Source organism: Heterodontus francisci, chromosome 24 (assembly GCF_036365525.1).
Source record: "Heterodontus francisci isolate sHetFra1 chromosome 24, sHetFra1.hap1, whole genome shotgun sequence".
Taxonomy (NCBI): domain Eukaryota; kingdom Metazoa; phylum Chordata; class Chondrichthyes; order Heterodontiformes; family Heterodontidae; genus Heterodontus; species Heterodontus francisci.
The window spans coordinates 65863003-65883613 of record NC_090394.1 but is presented as its reverse complement, the minus strand read 5'-3'; the positions used below and the strand labels follow the sequence as shown (position 1 = coordinate 65883613).

At 46.7% G+C, this 20611-nt stretch overlaps 1 protein-coding gene across 1 annotated transcript in view; it reads right to left on the bottom strand.

Annotated features, from left to right (window-relative positions):
- LOC137383479 (cytoplasmic phosphatidylinositol transfer protein 1-like) overlaps positions 1-20611 on the bottom strand; it is a 273622-nt gene that overhangs the window by 60990 nt on the left and 192021 nt on the right. Inside the window, exons 8-9 of the mRNA XM_068056450.1 lie at positions 18051-18206; positions 4123-4186 (exon numbers count right to left, since the gene is read on the bottom strand). Of these exons, the coding sequence (XP_067912551.1) occupies positions 4123-4186; positions 18051-18206 (220 nt within the window). The remainder of the gene's footprint in view (positions 1-4122; positions 4187-18050; positions 18207-20611) is intronic.

The following is a 20611-nucleotide window of genomic DNA, read 5'->3' as shown; positions in this document are numbered from 1 at the left end:
ACACTTATTTTTCAAGGGCATCACCAGTTCACACCCATCCAAGTAGAGGCAACACACACTATATATACACAGCAAGAATGTATCATCTACAACACAATGAAATGTCACAATGGTTAAAGGCTCTTGCTGGTTCTCATGTATTTTACAGTTTAATGAATGCTGCTAATCCACCTTTTTATTCCTTTGACAGGGGCCAGGTTGGCCAGCAGAAATATCAAATAGCCCAAAAACTGCAGGTTAGCTCTAAACTGTAAAAGGCAAGGCAAACATTCAAAGAGCGCATGGATGAACTGCAACAATTGTTTATCCCTGTCTGGCGCAAAAGCAAAATGGGAAAGGTAGCCAAACCATGGCTTACAAGGGAAATTAGAGATAGCATTAGACCCAAGGAAGAGGCATATCAATTCGCCAGAAAAAAACAACAGACCTGAGGATTGGGAGCAGTTTAGAATTCAGCAAAGGAGGACCAATGGATTGAAGGGGAAAATGGAGTACGAGAGCAAGCTTGCGGGGAACATAAAAACGGACTGTAAAAGTTTCTATAGGTATGTGAAAAGAAAAAGATTGGTGAAGACAAATGTAGGTCCCTTACAGTCAGAAACAGGGGAATTTATTATGGGGAATAAAGAAATAGCTGACCAACTAAATGCATACTTTGGTTCTGTCTTCACAAAGCAGGACACAAATATCATACCAGAAATGTTGGGGAACACAGGGTTTAGTGAGAGCGAGGAACTGAAGGAAATCAGAACGAGTAGAGAAATGGTGTTGGGGACATTGATGGGATTGAAGGCCGATAAATCCCCAGGGCCTGATAATCTACATCCCACAGTACTTAAGGAAGTGGCCCTGGAAATAGTGGATGCATTGGTGGTCATCTTCCAAGATTCTATAGACTCTGGAACAGTTCCTACAGATTGGAAGGTAGCTAATGTAACCCCACTATTTAAAAAGGGAGATAGAGAGAAAGCAGGGAATTATAGACCAGTCAGCCTGACGTTGGCAGTGGGGAAAATTCTTTCGAGAGTAAAGGCTTTCGACAAAGTCCCACATAAGAGATAAGCATGTAAAATTAAAGCGCATGAGATTGGGGGTAGTGTATTGCGATGGATAGAAAATTGGTTGGCAGACAGGAAACAAAGAGTAGGGATAAATGGGTCTTTTTCTGAATGGCAGGCAGTGACTAGTGGGGTACCGTAGGGATCAGTGCTAGGACCTAAGCTATTCACAATATATATTAATGATTTAGATGAGGGAACTAAATGTAATCTCTCCAAATTTGCAGATGACACAAAACTGGGTGGGAGGATGAGTTGTGAGGAGGATGCAGAGAGGCTTCAGGGTGATTTGGACAAGTTGAGTGAGTGGGCAAATGCATGGCAGATGCAGTATATTGTGGATAAATGTGAAGTTATCCATTTTGGTAGCAAAAACATGAAGGCAGATTATTATCCGAACGGCTATAACCTGAGAGAGGGGAATATGCAACGAGACCTGGGTATTTTCGTACACCAGTCACTGAAGGTAAGCATGCAAGTCCAACAGACGGTAAAAAAGGCAAATGATATGTTGGCCTCCATAGCGAGAGGATTCGAGTCCAGCAGCAGGGATGTCTTGCTGCAATTATACAGGGCCTTGGTGAGGCCACACCTGGAATATTGTGTGCAGTTTTGGTCTCCTTATCTGAGGAAGAATGTTCTTGCTCTCGAGGGAGTGCAGCGAAGGTTTATCAGACTGATTCCTGGGAAGGCGGGACTGACGTATGAGGAGAGATTGAGTCGGCTAGGATTATATTCGCTGGAGTTCAGAAGAGTGAGGGGGGAGCTGAAATCTACAAAATTCTAACAGGACTTGACAGGGTAGATGCAGGAAGGATGTTCGCGATGGTGGGGGAGTCCAGAACCAGGGGTCATAGTCTAAGGATACGGGGTAAACCATTCAGGACTGAGATAAGGAGAAATTTCTTCACCCAGTGAGTGGTAAGCCTGTGGAATTCGCTACCACAGAAAGCAGTTGAGGCCAAAACATTGTATGTTTTGAAGAAGGAGTTAGATATAGCTCTTGCGTTTAAAGGGATCAAAGGGTATGGGGCGAAAGCGGGAACAGGCTACTGAGTTGGATGATCAGCCATGATCATAATGAATGGTGGAGCAGGCTCGAAGGGCCGAATGGCCTATTCCTGCTCCTATTTTCTATGTTTCTATGCTGAAATCCCAATTTCACCTGCAGCATTTCTAGTCAGAATTCCTTAAAGCAGTTTATTTTCTGAATTGGTTGTCCTGGTAACCTATACTTGAGATGTTTTTGTGTCTGCATCTCTGGGCCTAGTCACCTCAAACTCTTTAATGGAAATAGAAAAATCCTGGAAATACTCATCTGATCAGGCAGCAGCGGTGGAAAGCAAAACAGAGTTACATTTCAAGTCGATGAGCTTTGGTCAGAACCTCAAACTCTTTGGGCCGAATTTTTAAGCGGCCATGGAGCCGGGATCAGAGGCGGATGGGCCTATAATTTTCTGCCACCGGTTGGCATGCTAGTCTCCTGCCATGGCCCCGCCTCCGCGTCATTTTCATTCCGGGAGGATCGGCGGAGGGAAGGTGAGAGCTACCGACCCACAAATGGGGGGTAGCCGATTAGGCATGCAGGCCCTCAACCGAGGCCAAAACACGGCCAAGGGATGGAGGCAGTCTCCTGGCAGCAGACCAGGGCGGCGGGGACGAAGGGTGGTTGGGGAAATGCAGCACTCCATTCAGTTAGGGAACCTCTTACCCCAACACCCCCCATAGTCATAGGGCCACAGCTGTGGCCGCTTGCCGTCCAGTGCAGGGTTTGCCCCTCCACAATGACGGCCTGGAAGCTGGCGCCTGTTTGAATTAAAAAATTTATAAAAGCTCTTCAGAGATTGGCTCCAGCGCTCTCTCTCTCTCTCTCCCCTACCTATATGAGCAGTGCCCACCTCTGAGGGCAGGGCTGCCGATCTCTCAGTGCTGGAGAGCCACCTTGGAGCCCAACTGCCGTCCTTAATTGGATGGTGAGCACGCACCCTGGCCACTAATTGGCCTGCTTGTTAAAAATCGTTTCAGGCATCAGATGCCAATGTGACGTGGGGTCAGGATCTGAAAAAGCAACCAACATCAGTCCTGACCCCAGAACAAAATTTCAGCCCTTTGTTTCTTTCCAAGTTCTGAATTGACCCTTACCAGTGAAGTATCATATGGCTATTGCAGATTATAGTAGCTAACCAGGATTTCTGGCACCTTAATGCTTGCAAAGCCAGGCTGAACACTCAGGAAACCATTATTCTGCTTTCCATTGTGTTCCATCATGATGTCAAAGTGTCCCAATTAAAAGTAGGAGGAACACACACAAACTCATTTACAAATACTTCAAAAGTTGGCCCATTGCAATAAAATTTGGTAGAGCTGTCAGCAAAGATACTATCCTATTCAGACTGGTGCTCGATTCCACAGTGAAATGGCCTGAAGGATTTACTAAATTGAATTTGCAGAATTTGCAGAATGTTCCGCTTCTTGTTTCAATTTGACTGTCAAAATAAGACTTTGAGTCATTCAAGTGTTTCTTCCTTCTGAGCATAATGTGACTTGCAAACATTACTTGAATGAGGTATCTAGGAGGTGAGTCTCTGGAGCAAGAATAGACCATACATATCCGTGGGTCAAACATGAATGCTATTCATTACTAAGAGTTATTCCTCTTGAGAGTTAATATTGGATTAAACTTGGGTTATGGAAGCACATGCAGTAGGAACCTGTCTGAGTGCAGGGCCAGCACTCAGCTACAGAGAGAAGGGGCAGATCTAGATTTTGTGCAATGACAAGTGAGATCTAAAATGGGCTGTGGGCTCACACACTAACACACAAAGTCAAGTTTTACCTCAAAGTATCAGATTGCTACTGTTGGGATTCATTGAAAAATGGACATGTTAAACCATTGTCATTGAGAGAGCTAAAGCTCTAATATACCTGACAAAGAAGTCAATGTCTTTCCTCTCCCTTTCCCACTTACACATAGAATACGAGAGAGCTCTGGGTAAGAGATATTGAGGGGGTACCATTTCTTTACATATGTTAAAGACAATTACAATTGTTTAGCTTGACTCACCACACCATTCATCAACCCAGGCAAAGGCTTGCCGATGACCTATTAATAAAATGTCCCTGATGACCTGAAACAAGAGGAAAAAGGGTGATTGAATTCACTTTGGCAGTTACTTCATAGCTTAACCTTTGCAGCAATGCTGATAAACAATTGTAGACAAAAGTTTTATTCATCTGAACAATGCTCTTTATTCTGTTTGACAATCACAGATTTCAACATACAAATTATTTCTGGTTCATTTCAGTCTATTGAAGGTGAATCCTTGTTGAGATCAAATTTCAGACAGTAAAAAATAACAGCGACATATATCACTGAGGGGGAATAATTTCCTGTCCTTTAATTTCACTACTCAGGTATCCTGTTATCTTATTCAACCAAGATCTCACAATTTAGGAGCCCAACACCCCATCCACCGCCATAAACATTCACTCCATCCACCACTGGTGCACAGTGACTGCCATGTGCACCATGTACAAGATGCACCACAGCAACTCACCAAGGCTCCTTTGCCAGCTCCTTCTAAGCCCGCGACCTCTACCATCTAGAAAAACAAGGGTAGCAGGTGCATGGAAACATCACTACCTGCAAGTTCCCCTCCAAGTCACACACCATCCTGACTGATTACCAATGCTGTTTTGTGATTCGACATCTCTGCACTGCTCTAATTCTGGCCCCTTGAGCATCCCTGATTTTAATCACTCCACCATTGGTGGCCATGCCTTTAGTTGCCTAGACCCTAAGAACTGGAATTCCCTCCCTAAACCTCTCTGCCTCTTGCTCCTCCTTTAAGACACTCCTTAAAACCCACCACTTTGACCAAGCTTTTGGTCACCTGTCCTGGTATCTCCTTATGTGGCTCGGTGTCAAATTTGGTTTGATAATTGCTCCTGTGAAGCTCCTTGGGATGTTTCACTAGGTTAAAGGTGCTATATAAATGCAAGTTGCTGTTGTTGTGATTGATAAGTGGGGAGATTTAATTCACTTGTAACACAGTTGGTTGTCTCTCTCCCCACCCCTGATTGGTGCAAAGTATGCCAGGTGAAACCCACGCAAACTGAGTGTCAGTGACTTTGGCTCTCAGACTTCATCTTCACCCTCACGGATGGGAGCTGAAAGTCTGAAACTTGTACTAAGCATGAGACAATTAAAGGAAAAATGATGCTCTGACATGAATATCAAATGGCTTTCCTTGATCCACTGGACAGCAAGACAGAGTGTTATGGTTTTTCCCTAAAATCTACCGACCAAGATTTTGGTCGCCTGCCCTAATGTCTCCTTGTGTGGCACGGTTTCAAATTTTATTTGATAACACTTTTGTGAAAAACCTTGGGCTGTTTTACCATGTAAAAGGCACTATATAAATGAAAGTTGTTGTTGTTTTCTATATAAAGGTCAATGATACGAACCAAATATGTGCACCTGGCAGTCTCACTGGGCCACTTGTTGTTTCTCTTCACTTTCACTTTGGCTACACAATTCCCTCCGAATATTTGAGTGGTGCCAATGAAATATTGAACTTTAAGAAATCTGTAAGTTTCCAAAGGCTGTGCTGTCAGATCCTGTGTGACGCACATGAATGTCAGTGGGTGCTGTATGTCTAATCCTTGGCTCCCAGCTCTCATGCACAAATATCCTTGTGGGAAGCTGCCTCAACCTAGACAATGATCCAAAGTAAAGGAAGGAGAAAATATCGTAGCCGCCTCAGTTTATAATTCCGTGCCGTGCAAACTGGCCATGAATTCTGCTGCATTAATGAGAATGTCATTATCTGCGGGAAGGGTGTTATTTGTATCTGTCAACAGAGCTTCAGCTAGATTCCAACTTCATGGTCTGTTACACTCAGTTTCCTGGAACTTGAGAATGTATCAAACCCCTAACTAGAATTTACTGAAGTACCAAGACCATAAGACTCATCAGAAGTCACAGAAATATTTCACATAATTACAGTGTAAAGAACTATATTCCCAGAACACAAGGCCGCAGAACACAGCTGTAATTCTGAATTCTTTCCTTTGTAGATGCACCTCCCATATGATTTGTAACTTAACTCACGCAAAAGGCAGACTGCTACCCTTTTTGAACAAAGTCATTAAAAACAATACAATACAGAGAGATGCATGCAATACAGAACAATAAAGAGGAATGCAGATCCTGAGCTTCATCCAATGAGGAGGGAGGGAGTTATAACCAGATGGTCCTTTCCTGCCTTTCATTTTTGTATGTTCATACTACTGGATAAGTCTGGTTAGACTAGCTGATGAGCAGAAATCAGGAAAAAAATATACAGGTTAGAAACAAGTTCTAGATTTTTATAAAAACAGAAAATGCTGAAAATTCTCAGCAGGTCTGGCAGCATCTGTGGAGAGAGAAGCAGAGTTAACGTTTCAGGTCAGTGACCTTCTGTCAGAACTGGAAAAAGTTAGAGATGTACCAGGTTTGCAGCAAGTAGAGAAGCAGGGAAAGGCGTGTGGGGGAAAACCAAAGTGAAGGACTGGATAGAGTGAAAGGCAGGAAAGATGCTTCATAAATTTTTGATCTATAAGGGTATCAAGGGTATGGGGAGCTGGCAGGAAGGTGGCGTTAAGACCACAGTTAGATCAGCCATGATCTTATTGAATGGCGGAGCAGGCTCGAGGGCCCGATTGACCTACTCCTGCTCCTGTTTCTTATGTTTTTATGAGACATTATGTGACAAGGATGATGGTGCAAAGAGGTAGAAACCTCCTCTAGACCCATTTTTGTTTCCTTAATTGTCCTATTATTACCTCCTTTTGCCTTGCACCGTCATTCATTTTGACACTTAATCTCTCTTGCCTTCCACTCTATCAGAGACCTTCCATGTTGTTCTTCCCACCGCCCCCCACACCCCACCCCCCACCTCACCATCCCCTTTCGCTGCCTCTGGACTTGATTAAAACTTTCAGCCTTTTCCCGCTCTGACGAAAGGTCACAGACCTGAAACATTGGGCGAAATTTTATGCTGGCAGCGGCAATCTGGAGGTCAGGGGAAAACCGGCGCCACGGTTCCCCCCCGTCGCCTCTTGTACGGAAGGCTCGCCGAATTTAGTGGCTATCGGCACTTAACTTGGCAGTGCCAACACGGAGGCGGTGGCTGCTGCAGCTGCGGTGACCAGACTCCGAGGAACAGCGCTGGAACCAGTCTTAAGGTAGGTCAGGGCAGGAGGGGTCTCATGGGGGGTGCGGGGAGTGGGTGGGGGTCAGCAGCCAGGGCAGGGGGCTGGCCCTCAGCAGGCCGCCCCCACTTCCTGATACCAGGGCCCTCGTTCAGACATTAAGTTCCTTTGATCAAGGGACCCCACCCCACCCCACCCAACACGCCACTGCCAGGAAGCAGCTGCATGGTTTCTCGTTCCTTGTGGCAACAGGGCCATTCGCCGCAGTGGTAATTGTGGCTGCAGCAGGAAAAGGACCTTAGTTAGGGGTTAATTACCCAGTTAAGGGTCTCAATTGACAGCAGGGTGGGGGGGGGAGGGAAGGCTGTTCAGAGGCCTTCCCGCCCCGGACTAAATTTCGGCGGAGGTGGATTGGTGGCCGGGTCCCCCCACCCCCCCCACCCCACCCCCTGCCATCGTCTTACCCCATTTGATGCTCTACCTGTCTCCAAACTCATCATGGGGGAGAGTATAAAATTCCGCCTGTTAACTCTGCTTCTCTCTCCACAGATGCTGCCTGACCTGCTCAGTATTTCCAGCATTTTCTGTTTTTATTTCAGATTTCCAGCATCTGCAGTATTTTGCTTTTGCTTATGGATTTTTTGGAGATAGGTTGGAGATATGGTCCTGCCACCTGATGCCGTATCTTCAACGCAGAAGTCCTCGAGGCGGCCAACATCCCCAGCATATACACCCTACTGAGCCAGCGGCGCTTGAGATGGCTTGGCCACGTGAGCCGCATGGAAGATGGCAGGATCCCCAAGGACACATTGTACAGCGAGCTCGTCACTGGTATCAGACCCACCGGCCGTCCACGTCTCCACTTTAAAGACGTCTGCAAACGCGACATGAAGTCCTGTGACATTGTTCACAAGTCGTGGGAGTCAGTTGCCAGTGATTGTCAGAGCTGGCGGACAGCTATAAAGGCGGGGCTAAAGTGTGGCGAGTCGAAGAGACTAGCAGTTGGCAGGAAAAAAGACAGAAGCGCAAGGGGAGAACCAACTGTGTAACAGCCCCAACAAACAATTTTATCTGCAGCACCTGTGGAAGAGTCTGTCACTCTAGAATTGGCCTTTATAGCCACTCCAGGCGCTGCTCCACAAACCACTGACCACCTCTAGGCGCTTCCCCATTGTCTCACCAGACAAGGAGGCCAAAGAGGGTGGATTTTTATAATAATTAGCAGAGGGCATTTGCTAATAGCATTACAAAGCTATTTCTATCCTGCGACAAAGTGACATAACGCTCAGTGTGAATGTTTTAAATAGAACGACAGTTAAACGAATTTAACTAATGTCATCTTTTCCAGCTAAAGTAATTAATTTTTCAAAAGAGACAAACTGTAAGCCAAGGGCAAAATGGATTTACATTTCCTGAGCTTCAAGTGTAAAAAAAAGCCTCACTTGACTGCAAGAATCATTTACAGTAATGAACTGATGAACTTACAACATAAAGACAAGTGTGTCACAATTACATTGACTCAATGTAGACAGTTTGATAATATCTGTAACAGTTTATCTTAATTGCAAAACATAAAGGACCTTAATGGTCCAATAGAGAGTTTCCAAAGCAAGCTCAGATTCTGAATTTGGCAAAAGTCCATTGTTGTGAATGTATCTTTCCTATTTATAACAGCATTCAGCCCAAGCACTATTTACGAAAGCAAAACCCATCACTGGGTAATGTGGTTCGGTGGTGTAATGTATTATATCTGCCTGCAGGGGGTGCATTTTGAGGTCTCGGACATCCACACAAAGCTCCCTCACCCAAATAAAGCATCTCTGTTCAGATTCAGTCATTCTATTTACATCCATCACGCTATATAAAAGTGTCATTATTGCACTGATATTACAAACCATCAATCTCTTTACGAGGTACAGTAGTTCAAAATAGCACTGTTACTGTGGTTGCAGCATGCCCAATTTTTGGTCTATTGTTACCGAAGAGTAACTCAATTTATGTGAAAGTGAGGAAAGTCAGTCCATTAACTCATGTCTGCTACACTGAAGGAGGCCAAGAAGATGTGCTTGATGTTCAAGGTATTGATTCCAAACTCACAAAGTGTTATTAGAGACCCAGAGAGTGTTGGGACATGTGACCAATTCACAGAAACATTGGTTGGATTTTGGGCAGGAGGCGGGGCTCCCGGTGCTGGGCCGAAAAGGTGGGAGCAACCCTGCCTCTCCGTTTTTTCAGCAACATCCCCCCCTCTCACCGGAGCAATCCTCCAGTCTTTTGCTGCTAAAGTTTAAGGAGGCGAGATCCCCTTCCCTTGAAATACTTAATAGGGATGCAGATCCCGCCCCCAAGAGCTGTCGGCCAATCAGAGTTCAGCAGTATCGCGAGCAGTGGCAACTGCTGGTACTGCAGAGGCCTCGGACCCAGGCCCAGTGCTGGAACCCTGGGGAAGAGGTAAGTGAGGCAGGGTCGCCGGGGCCAGTCTGGAAGGCCCCAACAAGGTGGTGTAGGTGGGTGTGCGTTTAGTCCAGAGGGAGGCGGGGGGGGGTCCCTGGGGTTACAGTTGCTCTTAGTGGGGGTTCACCATGGGCCACAAATTGCCCGTGTAGGAGGGACCATTCCCCAAGCCTACAGGGAGGGCACCTTGTTTTCCAAGGCATCCTCTCCACGTGGCGGAGGCCACCCCCTGCACCCTGCCACTGGTAAGATCCCAGCGGCGGCGGGAGGAGCCACTTAAGGACCTCAATTGGCCTCTGGACAGGAAGGCTGTTGTCGGCCTATTCCGCCCCCGGGAGAATCGGAACCAGGAATGTGTGGTGGGCGATTCTGTCCCGATTCTCCGGCCCCATCCCCCACAACCCCAACCCCCCACCCGCTGCCCACCCCCCGCTGCCATGAAACCTGCCTTCGGGATGAGAACAAGATCCAAGCCATTGTATATTTCTGGCACAGAAGGAGGCCTTTCAGCCCATTGTGTCTGTGAACAAAGAACAAAGAACAAAGAAAATTACAGCACAGGAACAGGCCCTTCGGCCCTCCAAGCCTGCGCCGATCCAGATCCTCTATCTAAACCTGTCGCCTATTTTCTAAGGGTCTGTATCTCTTTGCTTCCTGCCCATTCATGTATCTGTCTAGATACATCTTAAAAGACGCTATCATGCCCGCGTCTACCACCTCCGCTGGCAATGCATTCCAGGCACCCACCACATACAAACTGGGTGGTTTTATTTTAATAAAAAAAGGCAACATATGAACCTCTCCGCCGAACAAAGGCGGTGGAGAGGTGCCACCACCACCCGTTAAACGGGACCTGGAACAAGCAAAGAACTTTCCACGCATATCCCCCCTAAACTTTTCCCCTCTCACTTTGAACTCGTGACCCCTAGTAGCTGAATCCCCCACTCTGGGAAAAAGCTTCTTGCGATCCAACCTGTCTATACCTCTCATGATTTTGTACACCTCAATCAGGTCCCCCCTCAACCTCCGTCTTTCTAATGAAAATAATCCTAATCTACTCAACCTCTCTTCATAGCTAGCGCCCTCCATACCAGGCAACTTCCTGGTGAACCTCTTCTGCACCCTCTCCAAAGCATCTACATCCTTTTGGTAATGTGGCGACCAGAACTGCACGCAGTATTCCAAATGGGGCCGAACCAAAGTCTTATACAACTGTAACATGACCTGCCAACTCTTGTACTCAGTACCCGTCCGATGAAGGAAAGCATGCTGTATGCCTTCTTGGCCACTCTATTGACCTGCGTTGCCACCTTCAGGGAACAATGGACCTGAACACCCAAATCTCTCTGTACATCAATTTTCCCCAGGACTTTTCCATTTATTGTATAGTTCACTCTTGAATTGGATCTTCCAAAATGCATCACCTCGCATTTGCCCTGATTGAACTCCATCTGCCATTTTTCTGCCCAACTCTCCAATCTATCTATATTCTGCTGTATTCTCTGACAGTCCCCTTCACTATCTGCTACTCCACCAATCTTAGTGTCGTCTGCAAACTTGCTAATCAGACCACCTATACTTTCCTCCAAATCATTTATGTATATCACAAACAACAGTGGTCCCAGCACGGATCCCTGTGGAACACCACTGGTCACACGTCTCCATTTTGAGAAACTCCCTTCCACTACTACTCTTTGTCTCCTGTTGCCCAGCCAGTTCTTTATCCATCTAGCTAGTACACCCTGGACCCCATGCGACTTCACTTTATCCATCAGCCTACCATGGGGAACCTTATCAAACGCCTTACTGAAGTCCATGTATATGACATCTACAGCCCTTCCCTCATCAATCAACTTTGTCACTTCCTCAAAGAATTCTATTAAGTTGGTAAGACATGACCTTCCCTGCACAAAACCATGTTGCCTATCACTGATAAGCCCATTTTCTTCCAAATGGGAATAGATCCTATCCCTCAGTATCTTCCCCAGCAGCTTCCCTACCACTGACGTCAGGCTCACCGGTCTATAATTACCTGGATTATCCCTGCTACCCTTCTTAAACAAGGGGACAACATTAGCAATTCTCCAGTCCTGTGCTGGCTAAAAAAGAGCTATCCAGCCTAATTCCACTTTCTAGCTCTTGGTTCACAGCCTTGTAGGTTAAGACACTTCAAGTGTATATCCCTGTACTTTTTAAATGGTATGAGGGTTTCTGCCTCCACCACCCTTTCAAACAGTGAGTTCCAGACCCCCACCATCTTCTGGGTGAAAATGTTTCCCCTCAACTCCCCTCCAATCCTTCTACCAATTACAAGAAATGCTGGATTCACTCAGCAGGTCTGGCAGCATCTGTGGAAAGAGAAGCAGAGTTAACGTTTCGGGTCAGTGACCCTTCTTCGGAAAGTGAGTTCCGAAGAAGGGTCACTGACCCGAAACGTTAACTCTGCTTCTCTTTCCACAGATGCTGCCAGACCTGCTGAGTGAATCCAGCATTTCTTGTTTTTGTTTCAGATTTCCAGCATCCGCAGTATTTTGCTTTTATCCTTCTACCAATTAGTTTATATCTATGCTCCCTGGTGATTGACCTCTCCGCCAATGGAAATTAGCCCTTCCTATCCACTCTATCTACATCCCTCACTATTTTTTACACCTCTCAATTCAATCTCCCCATATCCACCTGTGCTCCAAAGAAAACAACCCCAGCCTATCCAATCTTTCCTCATAGCCAAAACTTTCCATTCCTGGTAACGTAGAATGGTTACAGCAAAGAAGGAGACCATTCGGCCTGTAGTATCTGTACTCGCTCTCTGCAACTCACCTAGTCCCACTCCCTGGCCTTTTTTCCATAGACCTGCAATTTCTTTCCTTCAGATAATTATCCAATTCCCTTTTGAAGGCCTCAATTGAATCTGCCTCCACCACACTCTCTGGCAGTGCATTCCAGATCCTAACCACTCGCTGTGTAAAAACAATTTTCCTCTTATCGCTGTTGTTTCTTTTGCAAATCACCTTAAATCAGTGTTCTCTGGTTGTGGATCCTTCCACCAATGGTAACAGTTTCTCCCTATCTACTCTGTACCCTCACTCGTGTGATCACATCCTTCCTGTAATGCACTGACCAGAACTGTATGTAGTACTCCAGCTGAGGTCTAACAAATGTTTTTTTTTATTCATTCAGGGATGTGGGCGTCGCTGGCTAGGCCGGCATTTATTGCCTATCCCTAATTGCCCTTATGAAGGTGATGGTGAGCTGCCTTCTTGAACCGCTGCAGTCCATTTGGGGTAATTACAACTACAGTGCTGTTAGGAAGGGAGTTCCAGGATTTTGACCCAGCAACAGTGAAGGAACGGCGATATAGTTCCAAGTCAGGATGGTGTGTGACTTGGAGGGGAACTTGCAGGTGGTGGTGTTCCCATGCATTTGCTGCCCTTGACCTTCTAGGTGGTAGAGGTCGTGGGTTTGGATGTGCTGTCTAAGGAGTCTTGGTGCATTGTTGCAGTGCATCTTGTAGATGGTACACACTGCTGCCACTGTGCGTCGGTGGTGGAGGGAGTGAATGTTTGTAGATGGGGTGCCAATCAAGTGGGCTGCTTTGTCCTGGATGGTGTCGAGCTTCTTGAGTGTTGTTGGAGCTGCACCCATCCAGGCAAGTGGAGAGTATTCCATCACACTTCTGACTTGTGCCTTGTAGATGGTGGACAGGCTTTGGGGAGTCAGGAGGTGAGTTGCTCGCTACAGGATTCCTAGCCTCTGACCTGCTCTTGTAGCCACGGTATTTATATGGCTACTCCAGTTCAGTTTCTGGTCAAAGGTAGCCCCTAGAATGTTGATAGTGAGGGATTCAGCAATGGTAATGCCATTGAATGTCAAGGGGAGATGGTTAGATTCTCTCTTGTTGGAGATGGTCATTGCCTGGCACTTGTGTGGCGCGAATGTTACTTGCCACTTATCAGCCCAAGCCTGGATGTTGTCCAAGTCTTGCTGCATTTCTACACGGACTGCTTCAGTATCTGAGGAGTCATAAATGGTGCTGAACATTGTGCAATCATCAGCGAACATCCCCACTTCTGACCTTATGATTGAAGGAAGGTCATTGATGAAGCAGCTGAAGATGGTTGGGCCAAGGACATGACCCTGAGGAACTCCTGCAGTGATGTCCTGGAGCTCAGATGATTGACTTCCAACAACCACAACCATCTTCCTTTGCGCTAGCTATGACTCCAGTCAGCAGAGGGTTTCCCCCCTGATTCCCATTGACCTCAGTATTGCTAGGGCTCCTTGATGCCATACTCGGTCAAATGCTGCCTTGATATCAAGGGCAGTCACTCACCTCACCTCTTGAGTTCAGCTCTTTTGTCCATGTTTGAACCAAGGCTGTAATGAGGTCAGGAGCTGAGTGACCCTGGTGGAACCCGAACTGAGCGTCACTGAGCAGGTTATTGCTAAGCAAGTGCTGCTTGATGGCACTGTTGATGACACCTTCCATCACTTTACTGCTGATTGAGAGTAGGCTGATGGGGCGGCAATTGGCCGGGTTGGACTTGTCCTGCTTTTTGTGTACAGGACATACCTGGGTAATTTTCCACATTGCAGGGTAGATGCCAGTGTTGTAGCTGTACTGGGACAGTTTGGCTAGGGGCGCAACATGTTTTGGAGCACAGGTCTTCAGTACTATTGCCGGAATATTGTCAGGGCCCATAGCTTTTGCAGTATCCAGTGCCTTCAGTCGTTTCTTGATATCATGTGGAGTGAATTGAATTGGCTGAAGTCTGGCATCTGTGATGCTGGGGACTTCAGGAGGAGGCCGAGATGGATCATCAACTCAGCACTTCTGGCTGAAGATTGTTGCAATTACATCAGCCTTATCTTTTGCACTGATGTGCTGGGCTCCCCATCATTGAGGATGGGGATATTTGTGGAGCCACCTCCTCCAGTTAGTTGTTTAATTGTCCACCACCATTCATGGCTGGATGTGGCAGGACTGCAGAGCTTCGATCTGATCCGTGGGTTATGGGATCACTTAGCTCTATCGCATGCTGCTCACGCAGTTTGGCACGCAGATAGTCCTGTGTTGTAGCTTCACCAGGTTGACACCTCATTTTGAGGTATGCCTGGTGCTGCTCCTGGCATGCCCTCCTGCACTCTTCATTGAACCAGGGTTGGTCTCCTAGCTTGATGGTAATGGTAGAGTGGGGGATATGCCGGGCCGTGAGGTTACAGATTGTGGTTGAGTACAATTCTGCTGCTACTGATGGCCCACAGTGCCTCATGGATGCCCAGTTTTGCATTGCTAGATCTATTCGAAATCTATCCCATTTAGCACGGTGGTAGTGCCACACAACACGATGGACGGTATCATCAATGTGAAGGCGGGACTTCGTCTCCACAAGGACTGTGCGATGGTCACTCCTACCAATACAGTCATGGACAGAAGCATCTGCGGCAGGCCAATTGGTGAGGACGAGGTCAAGTATGTTTTTCCCTCGTGTTGGTTCCCTCAGCACCAGCCGCAGACCCAGTCTAGCAGCCATGTCCTTTAGGACTCGGCCAGCTCGGTCAGTTGTGGTGCTACCGAGCCACTCTTGGTGATGGACATTGAAGTCCCCCACCCAGAGTGCATTTGTATGTTTTATACAGTTCTAGCATAACCTCCCTGCTTTTATACTCTATGCCTCACCCAATAAAGGGAAGCAAGCCATATGCCTTCTCAACCCCCTTATCTACCTGTCCTGCTACCTTCAGGGTTCTATGGGCATGCACTCCTAGCTCCCTCTGTTCCTCTACACTTCTCAGCATCCTACCATCTATTGTCTATTCCTTTGCCTTGTTTGCCTTCCCCAATTACATTACCTCAGATTCCCCACAGGGCATGTTCGGCATCTTGGCTGGAACATCAGCATGGGAGTAGGGGGTTGGAGGGGGTGAGACTCACATCTCTGTATATATTTCTTTAAAAGTTACTAATGGAATTGCTACTTGAATGAATATCGAAGCTGCAGAGCAGCACTGACTGATCAGAGGACTGATCTGTTCCCCTCACTCAAAGGATGGGGCACGTTCTGTGGTGTTTCTGTTGGGGGGGAGGGGGGGAGGGTTACAGGGGAAGGGAGAAAACGATTGAAGCAAGCCTCATAGGCTTTGAAACATTCTAATTACCAACTGCGACTGAATAGAAATGTTCTCGGCTGAGGTCATTGTGATTGCACACGTCTTTCTTGCACACATTACTGTGAAAAGAAATCCTTGTAAAATGCTCGGCCATCATTCAGTCGATCCCTTATTTTACTGCCATTACTCGAGCACCCAACCTGCCCTTTTTTTGTTCAGCGATTGTTCTCCTGAAGGTTTTTTTCTGTTTCACACAGGACCGTACCATAGCAGCTAGCTGCCGTCCACGACCTCACCCTGTTCCCTGTCACTCACGTGGGCAGAAGCTGGCTAACCAACCATGAGGGCCATCATAACTGAGTTTGATCCTGGCCTCACTTGGGGGGGTGGGGGGGGGGTGGGAGGAGATGAGTCATTTTAACCAAACTTGCCGGGCGGGAAACCCATGGATTGGGTTCAATCAACAGAGAGTAAAATCGGACAGAATGGAAAACCAATGTTGCACCAGTTTCCCAAAGGGCCAGTTTACATTTCTAACTTTTGCCAGTTCTGATGAAAGGTCACTGACCTGAAACGTTAACTCTGCTTCTCTCTCCACAGATGCCGCCAGACCTGCTGAGTATTTCCAGCATTTCTTGTTTTTATTTCAGATTTCCAGCATCTGCAATATTTTGCTTTTATATTATTCGGATTAAAATGGCTCCCTTGACCATGCATGTTTTCAGCAGGGATTAGTGAGAACTCCCTGAAACAGAGTGGGGGAGTGGTACTAATGCCAATTGGGGCACTCCTACCACTACTGGGCTGGAATCAGTTAACTCAGCAAAGACTGGGATATAAATCCCGGGATCCTCCTGCTCCGTATGGCTCAGCCACTCGATGAATCAACTTGATTATCTACTTAATTTTTCAGATGTTCTACTTGAGGAGGTGGGCTGTCCTGGATCTCAGATGACATGATAAATAGGCTGCTTGTACAACGACCACATACCGTGAAGAAGCCGTTTATATTTATCAGCCTTCCTCCCTTTCCAGCTTGTAAAAGTTTACTTCAGAAAATTCTTGAGGCGTTCTTTAAAATCCGATTACACATTTTCCAAACAGATGGGGAAGGTCAGTGGAAATGATTAAATACAAAAAAATATAACCAGCAAGTGAAGCCCATCTTGTGCGGAGAAAAACTGACCATTTCCAGAGTCATCTGGACTAATATGATTGCCTGAATTAACTACTCTGACGTTTTCACAGTTGCTGTTTTATTTTGGAGGGGTGCGGAGGACAGAGTTGCACCTACAACAGCATTTTGACGAACTCGTCATTTTTGGACTGACCTATGTACATATTTAACCCTACAGACTTGACCGAATATTTGACAAAGAACAGAGGGGCAGTGGGAAATAAAGCACCAATTTTAATCTGGGGTGTAAGTGCGGAGGACGGGGGCCCAGGGGAGCAGCCAACCGACCCGACCCCCACACAAAGCCCCACCTCCACCCTCCCTCCATAGCATGAGTCCCGGGAGGTTTTAACTCCAGGGCCTCATTTCACCGACTGCGAATGGATTTCTGTCTGAACCTGGTGGGATTCACTGCGTGACCAGTGGGCGGGAGGTTGCTGGTGGTAACCCCGAGGCCCCCAGCCAAAGGGAGGGTTCCTGAGGCGGGGGAGGGGAAGGCTCAAGGCTTCCTCGCACTCCTGCTACTCCTGACCCCTGCGGAAACCTATAAACATTGCAAAAGACTTAGATGGGCCTCTTCTGGCTATGATGCTGCCTCCTGTCAGATTTCTCTGGTGAACCAGGCCTCTGGGCATCACAGCCGCAATTGGCAGTTAAAATGGCCTTGCGATCCCATTGGCATCATTGGTATCCAATGTTCAAATATCTCTGAGGCCTACGGTAGGTCAGTTAAAATGGAGGCGGAAGTGAATGTTTCTGGAATGCAGCATTAAGGGCCCAGCCACCATTTTAGCCACCCGCCTGCCCGTTACTGCTGGGTGAGCAGGGTTAAAATTGGGCCTTAATTCTATGGATGTAGCCTATAGTTTAGCACTTAGTTACACATTTTATCTTTATAAGATGCTGATGGCATGCAGATGTTAAGAATAGCAATGAGATAATTAATGACAACACATTCTGAGGTAAGTCAAACACATCAGACTCAAATAGAAGCAAGAGGTACCAAGTAACAACTGTGATCAGTTATGTGAGCACAACCATCTATCAGTAGCACTCACCTTCTGAACAAACTGTTCTACTCTTGTCTGAAGTCCCCAGACTTCAAACTTGACTGTCACTTGTTTATATGAACACATCACGGGTGAGGGGTCATCCCTCCAACCCTCCTTTAGGGGACCTCGTCCAGTCTTCACCGATGCAAAATACCTGAGGTCCTGTTGGCACAAGACATTCAGCTGTAGGTTAAATAGGAACTAATTAAAAGATGCATCACATACAGGCAACGCTTAAATCGCCTGGCAAACGGGTTGAAAAATCCATTATCCATGTTAAAAAGCTTTGAAAAGGCAGGTGGAAATTAAACTCCACCACCGACGCACAGTGGCAGCAGTATGTACCATCTACAAGATGCACTGCAGCAATGCACCAAGGCTCCTTAGACAGCACCTTCCAAACCCATGACCTCTACCAACTAGAAGGACAAGGGCAGCAAATGCATGGGAACACCATCACCTGCAGGTTCCCCTCCAAGATACACACCATCCTGACTTGGAACTATATCGCCGTTCCTTCACTGTCGCTGGGTCAAAATCCTGGAACTCCCTTCCTAACAGCACTGTGGGTGTACCTACCCCACATGGACTGCAGCGGTTCAAGAAGGCAGCTCACCACCACCTTCTCAAGGTCAATTAGGGATGGGCAATAAATGCTGGCTTTGCCAGCGATGCCCACATCCCATGAAATGAATAAAAAAAAACTGTATCAGCATTAGACAATGGAGAAGGCCATAACAAATCTGATGGGCTATAACAACTATTTACTGTTTCTGTTCTGTTCAAGTGTCACCCAGCATTCCACTATCAGGAAGGAGACTCTCACATAATGGTGCCCATGTGTCCCTCAATATTAAGGTGTCAGTCATGGCTCAGTGGGTAGCTCTATTACCGCTGAGTCAGAAGTTTCTGGGTTCAACCCCACTCGGAATTTGAGCACATAATCTAGACTGACACTTCAGTGCAGCACTGAGGGAGCGCAGCAGTCCTGTCTTTTGCCTGAAATGTTAAACCAAGGCCCCGACTGCTCTCTCAGGTGAACATAAAAGATCCCATGGCACTATTTCACAGAAGAGCAGGGAGGTTATCCCCCGTGTCCTGGCCAATACTTGTCCCTCAACCATCATCACAAATTCAGATTATCTGGCCATTATCGCACTGCGGTCTGTGGGACCTTGCTGTGCACAAATTGGCTGCCTGGTGCTTTGGGATGTCCTGAGGACATGAAAGGTGCTATATAAATGCAAATCTTTCTTTTCTTCAAGAGTGACCCATTTCTTTCTGCATCTTCCCCTTCCCGCATTTCTGATAGGAAGAGCTTGGCATCCTCTGGATTATAAATCCAGCAACAAATCCACAATGCCACCATACAGAATAAAGGATCCAAGAATGTGCTGGACAGCAGTGATAAGAGTTTTGCTTCAGTTATTCCAAAAATAAATGTTCTTAAATTCAAATGAGTTGCATTCAGGCAACATCATGTCACAGTTTCTTATCCACCTATGGTCGGTGAGATAACAGAGCACTGCTCATCTCAATGAGATAGGAGTGCAAACAGGCATGCAAGCACCGAGAGACAGATCCAGTCAATTACCCACAAGGTGAGTGATGCAGAGAGGCTGATAAACAGATGTACAAGGCAACTGGAGCAGCACAAACATGCACAGGTACAATTAAGGGTACAGTGGTCGTAGAAGATATATGTGTGAATGTAGATAAAATGGAAACAATCGTATCAGGACCAATGTGACCTGGACAGCATTTACTCTTGACTGTCGCACTGTTAATTCTGCCTCGGAGGTGACTCAGCAGAACTTGTCTGCTAATGTTTGAGCGAGTTGTAGAAGTGTGAAAACAAATGTGTGGCGACTCTATTGCTGACTAGGCCTGCCAGCCTTGTAGCAGTAGTGGTGGTGCTGCACACAGCCAGACCTCCATGTGTTTCTAGCAGGAGGGCAGCAACAGCAGTAGAAAAGCATGACTGAATGATGTTTAAATTATCAGAAGCTGATATCGCTCCATCCTCCAGTCACGGAGCTAGCCAACAATCACTGGGTTTTCAGCAATTTGCCGATTTCATCGCTGATCTGCTGGAAAATTCCACAGCATTCTTTTGTCACAGCCTGCAAATGTCGCGAGCAACCGGCAGCAACTTTCAGCATCTTACGGAATCCAGTGAGAGAACCAGCTGTTTTGTGAGGTGGGAGCGCTGGAGTTGCACATTCAGGGTGTGGAGATGCTGTGTGATGGATGGGGCAGACTTGCCAAAGACTTGCAGGTTGATAGGTAAATTGGCCATTAGCAATTGCCCCTAGTGTAGGTAGGTGGTAGGGAAATATAGGGACAGGTGGGGATGTGGTAGGAATATGGAATTAGTGTAGGATTAGTATAAATGGGTGGTTGATGGTCGGCACAGACTCGGTGGGCCGAAGGGCCTGTTTCAGTGCTGTATCTCTAAACTAAACTAAACTAAACTAAACAGAGGTGGAAAGATTTTCACCATGCAGACTTTAGGATACATAATCCTACTGGAGGTCAGCTCATGAACAGTACTTGGGGCACAGGAT